Genomic DNA, 7,673 nt, shown 5'->3' on the forward strand with positions numbered 1-7,673 from the left:
GAATGTTTTTGAAGTCGTTCGAAAAAACTCGCAGCACATGTTTTATCGGGTCTAAAAACACTCGGCTACGCCTCGTGATTTTAAACCCCGATAAAACACTGCTGCTCGTTTTTTAAACATTACATTATCATTATTATTATTATTATTATTATTATTATTATTATTATTATTATTATTATTATTATTTCATCGAGTTCTTTCAGGGACAATTCAATTGTACAACAAAGTACAAGGATCACTTCTCTTAATTTCGTCAGTTGATTTTCAGCGATCATTTTGAATTTTGTTAGGACAAAAGGAATTCATAAACAACGCGATAATGCGGATATGTTTGGTTTTGGGTTGTCTTATGTGCAAACCCAGATTCGGTACGTTCACCAGAAAATGACACTGCGAAATAAAATATTAATTCCATGTAAGTGTATCTATATTAAAACACATCATTTTCCAAACCGATGTGTTCACACTAGTCTCGCGGCACAAAAAGACCATAATTATAATGACGCAACTAAAGCTAAAACTACAGTTGGAATGATAGGAAATGTAGACAAACAAGCATTACTACAAATATTGCTTAGTCACTGTATAAACTTCAATGTTTGTTCTGCCGGTTGTGTTTCTAATCGCTGACAAATTTGTATATTGACATATTGGAAAATTGAAAGAATAACTCACCTATTGGACCAACAGCTATTTCCACGCATATTTCGCCTTCCTGAGAACTTGCTACGGAATTTTCATGATAATCCGATGGCGCACGGATGGTGGAAGGTGATCTTAAAAATGCTCCAAACTTACCCCTCCTAATGGCGTGCATTGTGGCAAAGACTAGAACAACAAACCGTCAGACGATTTTTAAGTGTGTTCTACATCCACGAATGTAAACGAACTTCACAACTGGCAAACAGAGATGATAATGAGGACAATATACACACAATTTTGTTATGCAAATAACGGAGTCAACTCGAGAGGATACTATTTATATCCTAAAAAAATGATTTTACCTTTTGGGAGTCGCTATTCTGATAAATTCCCAGTTAAATATCGTCCGCAAATTCGCAACGAAATCGTCTTCATGATGTTTCCTCACCCCTATACAAAGCAGTTTTTAACGAACAAAGGTTTTGCATATCAGTCCGGCTTTGTGAAAAAATCATAGAACCTTGACTTTATATTGTTGCCATCCCTTAGTCTCTTTTTGTGATTTATCAATGCGACGGAAACCATATTTACATACTGAGTTCCGCTTCTGAAATGTTCAGTCAATTTGTTTGCTATAAAAGACGTGGGAGAGACCAATCTATGCCTTAGTGATGATAGCCGGCTTCCAAATGCAAACGATGCCGACATTTGCTTTTAACATTATGGATCGCTTTCATAAGTTTTCCATTCTGAATAGATTTCAAGGGCTCATTCGAGCAAAGCCAACCAACCAAGAACAAGAACTAGAATTGTCAGAAACATGGCACAAGATTTTTTTGACAAATTACTCCCTGTCATGACGGTAAACCTCGCCCCAGAACGCTAAATACTGCACACTAAAAAATCGTGATTTAAAATTTTACTTCAAGTTGAAGAACAAGTTATGAAAAAACATGTTTACGCTATCAATATGTTCATTTGCCATTCTAAACGTCACTTTTATTTAACGAATGTGGAAACAGGCATTAAAATTTAAATCAAAACGTAAGTAAAGTGCAGTCTTTGATGTCTTTGAAACGCCTACGCAACGAAGAAGTTGAATACACGTAACGGAACAGTGGGCTCAGTAATTAGTTAACGCAACAGCGACGCCCACGGTCACGTAATCAGCGGGCCATGTTTTTTTCACCCAAAGAAAGAAAAAACTTGTGTCAAAAACAGTTTTATTCCCGAAGGCTTCCTCCGGAGGACACGAACTTAATAGGTTATTGCTAATAACAAGTTATGGCGATAGTAACTCAAAGAGCCTCCACACACTTATCGGGATAAAATGATGCCATGATTTCATCATTAAGGTACGTTAAAATAATCTACAGTAATTCCACAAAAATTTCATTTTTCAGCTTCATGGCTCACTCTATTTACTGCCTCGCGAATGCATAGTCGTATTTCTTAAGCCCAAAACAAAAACAGTTTTGTAACGTCACTCACTGCCTTTTGGCAGTCAATGATTGTCACACCTCGCCGTTGAAATGAATTTGTTCACACCGAAAAACGTTTTTAAAAAAACGCGTTTAAAAACACAGTTGCCTAATCTAATAGTGAAAATGTTGTCCAGGATCAGTAATAATGGCGATGCATTCATTGTAATTCTCCTTTGCAGGTTCGCCCATCAAGAGTAAATTAAAGGACTTCAATTTTCAGATATCTTTCATCTCAGCTCATATAGCAATGCGAAATACGTAACAACCACACCAGCAACCTGACAAAATACAAAGAGAAAACCAAAATTAAATGCGAAAATTGCAAATCTGCATCGTAAAGAAACGCAAAAAGTACTCCGGGACAAAAAAAGCACTATAATAACAAATTCGTGTCTTTACCGTAACAATCAGCGGTTTCGTGATAGGTACCAGCCCTCCCGCAGTTATGGCCACGGGGTCTCCATTGAGCTTTGCTATGAACAGCATCAGCTAAAAATTCAACAACAGAGGAATTCTCGTTTTTTTTTTTGTTTTTTTTTTCAGTTCAGTTTTTAATATTCTACTCGGATGTAGTTTAGGGGTTCTTGTTTGGTGTTAAGGCAGATTTTTAAACATTAAATTGTCTTAAATCGCGCAGTTATGACAAACTTCAAAGAGAAATTGGACACTTTTTGGGTGGGAGTTTTTCATCTACGCCTATCTGTTGCCCCGCAGTGTTGTTGAGAAAACAAAGCAGTGATGAGGCCTTGCCAGGAGTTTGGGGTACAAAAGGAACATGGCTAATTTGAAATAGGGGAAAAAGGGAACAAAGACGCTCCCTGGGGGGAGGGCCTCAATGCACTTATTTAATGTTGTGTATTTTGGCGCAATCACAAAGATTATTTACAACAAGACGCTTTGGTGCTTTAACTCAGGCGATTTTACGTATTAGGGATAGTACATTCAGGGTAATTTCGTGACAATAACGGTTGAACAAAGCCACCAGTGAATAAAAGATTAGATAACAGAGGTCGATCAATCAACATCAACTGTCTATCTATCGACAAGTTTGACGGCTTTGAACAAAGGCGTTACCGTTTAAATATATCCAGGTAAGCAAAGGTTCAAGCTCGAGAGCAAAGCACACGGCAACTTCGTCGATAATAGAGATTATTGCATGACTCGCTCCCGTGAGCAGGTGAGATGAATCAAATCCCGCGCTGTGATTGGCTACCGGAGCGGGCAAGACGGAGCTATCTTGCCCGCTCGGGATTTCTTGCTTCGTCCCTTAGGATCAAAGATCATTTTTTGGTGTTTTATGCTGTATAATAAATGCTCTATTGACGAAAGATCGTTCGGTCAAGATAGCTGGATAACGGCCTCGTTCTTTTTTTGCGTGTTTATGTTGGTCTCGACCCATAAACACGCAAAAAAAAAACTTGGCCAATATTCAGCCATCTTGACCTCAAGCTTGGCGAATAACCCATATTTACAAACCCCTACCCCCCCCCCCCTCTCCACACACTCAATCCCCCCCCCCCCCCCCCTTCCTTGGGGGCGAACCGTAATGCGAATCGTTTGTAACAACCTATTGCTGGTTTTCACTCACGTGATCAACAGCCATGTTTTTCGACGAAAACAAAAGGAAGCATTTGCATAACAATAGAGTTAAATTCCCAGAGGATTTGGTCGGGGCACCAACATCGCCGCCTTTTCTTTGTTTAGGGCACCAACATGGCGGTCGTGACGTCATGTGAAAACCGACAATAACCTGACTGGGGCATATTCCACTGATGAAGGGACATAACTTTTTATCACCTGACTGGTTAGACAAGTAACGCCTGTAATGGCTTGCCCGCGCCCTTAATTCTTCAGATTAACTGTAGAAACATTTTCCATACCTCTGTGTGTGTATCCAGATCAACATTAGCTATTTGAACCTTCTGCACCACCTCAGTGAAGGAATGAATCTGTCAAATAGTTAGTTAAAGAATGATCATAAGCGTTTTAGAAAGTGACGCTATAGGGGATTACAGTGTACGTGAAATTTTAAACTTGTTTTCTTCAATTTAGAGTGATTTTACTTGACCCGTGAAACATATAGTGGAATATTACACGCTGCATGTGCGTAAAAGCCCCTATCACATGGTGTATACAAGATCGAGGATGAAAAAACTGACACAAAAACAGAACACACAATAATGACACAACTGAAGAGATAAATTATACGACAGTTATTGTAATACTTTTCTTCGTTTATTAGACTAAACGTCAGAAATTTTTACAAAAGACCGTGGGGTGTTTTCGTGTAAATAGTCTGAGTAACAGAAAAACAATAGGTCTAATTATGAGGTAGTGTTACACAATAACTATTATTCTCTGTTTCACGGGTCAAGTAAAATCACTCTATCATGCAAATGCTAGATAATTTGCAGTATCAACAACATATTTTCAGTTCGAAGCTTTGTATTTATGCTTAGTCAGCGCAAGAACAATAAGCACACAGCAAACTACAGCCAAACGTCAGGCGTCTTCGCCGCATGCTGGATCCTCCACTTTGACAAAGCTAAGGCACAAGCCACTGATATACACTTGATTTAAAACATTAAACTATCGTCCGTGACTCGGGTAATTAATTCTGCGATGTCTCACTTTTTAATTAAATTCAGTGGCATAGCGAACAACTATTAAAAGATAAGGGTTTGATAGTTATTTCTCACCTTAGAATTTAAATGCGCCCCTAGAAAAGACACGCTCATCATAATAAAAGCGACGGTGATAAACCAAAAGCTTAAGGTTACTTTTGCTGTCACTCCTCTAAATTCCATGAATATAAGATCGAAGAGGAGAAAGCACACAAGTGGAATATTAGTGATGTAAACAACCAGAGTAAAAAACTTGAACAGATTGTCCACCTTGCGCACAGAGCCACAGAGCGAGGAATGTTGCTGCCTTAAGATTTTGATCCTTCTTATCTCACTGGCAGATGCCGTCAGCCGAAGAGTCTTCCTAAGTTTGCGACATTGGTGAATTAAAGTTAGACAAACAGCGGTGAAAATAGCAAAAGGCATCAACCAAGCTGCACTACAGTATATTGAAACAAGAAATGTAAGTACTCTAGTACCGATGCTGTCACTCCAGGGGGAAACTATTCCTTCAGCTAGAGGCTTTAAAGATTCTGACGGGAGGAACAATATTAAGCCATATAGCACTGTGTTGAGGACAATTACAGCATATACAGCGTGCAGTGATCGTGAAATGGATTTAATCATGTAAGGTTCAGCGACCAATTCGTCAAAATTCGGCTGTGAGTTCCAATACATCACTAAGCTTTTAAAGCTTGATTTCTTGGAAGTAAGATGCATGGTAAAGAAACAAATTGTACCCTGCAGAGCGGTCTGTGCGTACCACAACAGCAAAGGAACGAGCAATTGAACTATGCCAGGTGGAACTGAGGAAAACGAAGCGATGGTTTTAAAAACGTTAGCCCACAATATCAGCAACACGAAACACTGATATCCGCGCTTAGCAAAGAAGAAGATTCGACTGCGGTCGGTCGTGTCTTCTTGTTGGCTGGAACAAGTGATATTCTCCATGAACAATCCAAACAGCTTCATTGGGAAGAAAACACATCTAAGCTTGGCGATGATACAAATCTTCCTTTTAGTGTTATGATTCTTGTTCAAAATGGATTCATTGGAAGTTGTCACTGAATGATCAATCGACTCCTCCACTTCGTGCTCCATTTTAGCAGAGGATCCGTCTTGAAACTCGTGTAGAACTATTCCATTACAGCTCATTTCCTTGTCGATGTCAGACGTCGATCCGGCAATTTCTCGTTCAGAACTCATGTTTTGATTGAGATGTATTTCATTCCCTAGCACGCAATTTCAGTGCTGGTATTAAGTTGATTATGCATATTATGGATTCAAAACAATTAAAAGGTCAAATATAAAACACCAAAGTCCCCGAGGGTGGCCACGCCCACGAAAGGATTCTTATCAAACCTCCAGAATTTGGAGCAAAGGTTTGCTGGGTTTTCCAGAGAATCGAGAAAATAAATTGTTTAACTTCACGATATTTCAACCAACAGATCTTAGACAATGGATTGCTTGGTTTTATATCAAAGAAACAACACAACAGAAGCGATTGGCCTCGCTTCACCGACATTCCAATTGACTTAGAGATCATGTCAGTCTGAGATGTGCTATGTCATCAAGGATATCGCAATGCGTCGCCTAACAGAACAACTGAGGAAATTGAGACAATGACACAGAATACGAAGGGTTATTCTTGATATAAAAAAGCATAAAGGTATAAAGGAACTGTGAATAAAACGAAATTGTGTATGATAAGGTAACATTATATTAATTAAATCTATCGAAATGACACAGAAACACCGATCGTATGCCAAGACGTGTTAAATAAGATTAATGCGAAATGAATGAGAAAGATCTATATTTGTCACGGGTTCCTGCTTCAGAGAGAAAAGAAAAAAGAGGCCATGAAAATAAAGTTGCACAGGTTTCTAATCGTTCTTGGTTGTCGCTCTCTAACTGTACGTGAAATTCGGCAGTAATAACTCCTTTCCAAGCCAGAATCCACTCTTTTTAATACAAGATTTTGTGGCAATAACGTGAATGATATGGATACTCATAAAAAAAAAATGCCCAAACTGCAATGAAACTCTACAAACTCTTCTGTTCTACATGCATATATTTAGCTGGAATCACTATCCTTTCTCCATTAACTCCTCTCTTTGTGTGTTGCGATTTGTTTGTAAAGTTGTGTGCCTTGTAATTATTGTCTCGCAACATGATGGCTACTGATTTAAGACAAAAGCGCCACTTTCCTTTTAAATCTGTTAAATTCGAATGATCTAACTAAACGCCGACAAAAGCTTAAAGCTATATTAATGTTTAAAACAATCAATGGACTCACCCCAGCGTACCTCCAGAATTCATGCAGTACCCGCAGTACGCAATACAACTTAAGAAACTTAGAGGCTAAACTTGAGTTGCCTTTGCCGCGCACAAATTATGGCAAGCGTGCTTTTTGTTATATAGCGGAGCACTATTATGGAACAGTTTGCCCATCAGCTTGCGAAATTCAGACTCCCTAGGATACTTTTAAAAGGGAAATTGACCAACTATATAGTAGGTGCCGGTCGGGCTGCCAACACGGCAATCTTGTAAAACAGTGTAGTTGTAATCAAACTTTTCATTGTAATATATACTGAAGATTTTACCGTGTATAAATAAATAAAGTAAGTAAGAAAAAATGGTTGCACGGGTTCAAATAGTAAGACTTGACACTAAAGCTGTCCTTGATGCAAAGAGCTTTTGCCAAGAAGTTAACGGTTTGCTTTTTTCTGAGAAAATCGATATTTTTGTGATTGCAGTGGTTCAAATCTTAACATCTCACACCGACAGCAACAGGTGCAACTTTCTTTGATTGCGCTGACGTGATAAGACGGCCATGTTGATGCCAAAACAATAGAAAATATGTAGCTCAAGTTTTAGCATAATAATAGAATCAAATTTTCAAAAGACTTTTTCACTATTGTTC

General features: G+C 38.6%; 2 protein-coding genes across 4 annotated transcripts in view; both read right to left on the bottom strand.

Annotated features, from left to right (window-relative positions):
- The window catches only part of LOC138051265 (uncharacterized), a 290,582-nt gene extending 289,424 nt beyond the window's left edge, over positions 1 to 1,158 (bottom strand). For 2 of the 3 annotated variants that reach the window (XM_068897440.1, XM_068897442.1), the window contains exons 1-2: positions 1,005 to 1,158; positions 676 to 828 (exon numbers count right to left, since the gene is read on the bottom strand). In XM_068897440.1, the coding sequence (XP_068753541.1) occupies positions 676 to 817 (142 nt within the window). In that variant the 5' untranslated portion in view covers positions 818 to 828; positions 1,005 to 1,158. Of the gene's footprint in view, positions 1 to 675; positions 942 to 1,004 lie in introns of those variants that run through there. The other variant, XM_068897441.1, reaches the window with a different exon arrangement.
- A 693-nt stretch (positions 1,159 to 1,851) lies between these two features.
- Positions 1,852 to 7,029, bottom strand: LOC138051267 (uncharacterized). Its single transcript, XM_068897447.1, has 4 exons — positions 4,826 to 7,029; positions 4,007 to 4,075; positions 2,526 to 2,615; positions 1,852 to 2,404 (listed from the first exon to the last, which is right to left on the bottom strand). The coding sequence occupies exons 1-4, from the start codon at positions 5,954 to 5,956 to the stop codon at positions 2,354 to 2,356; spliced, it is 1,341 nt and encodes a 446-aa protein (XP_068753548.1). The 5' UTR covers positions 5,957 to 7,029; the 3' UTR covers positions 1,852 to 2,353.
- Between the last annotated feature and the right edge of the window lie 644 nt (positions 7,030 to 7,673).

Source organism: Montipora capricornis, chromosome 6 (genome assembly GCF_036669925.1).
Source record: "Montipora capricornis isolate CH-2021 chromosome 6, ASM3666992v2, whole genome shotgun sequence".
NCBI classification, from domain to species: Eukaryota; Metazoa; Cnidaria; class Anthozoa; order Scleractinia; family Acroporidae; genus Montipora; species Montipora capricornis.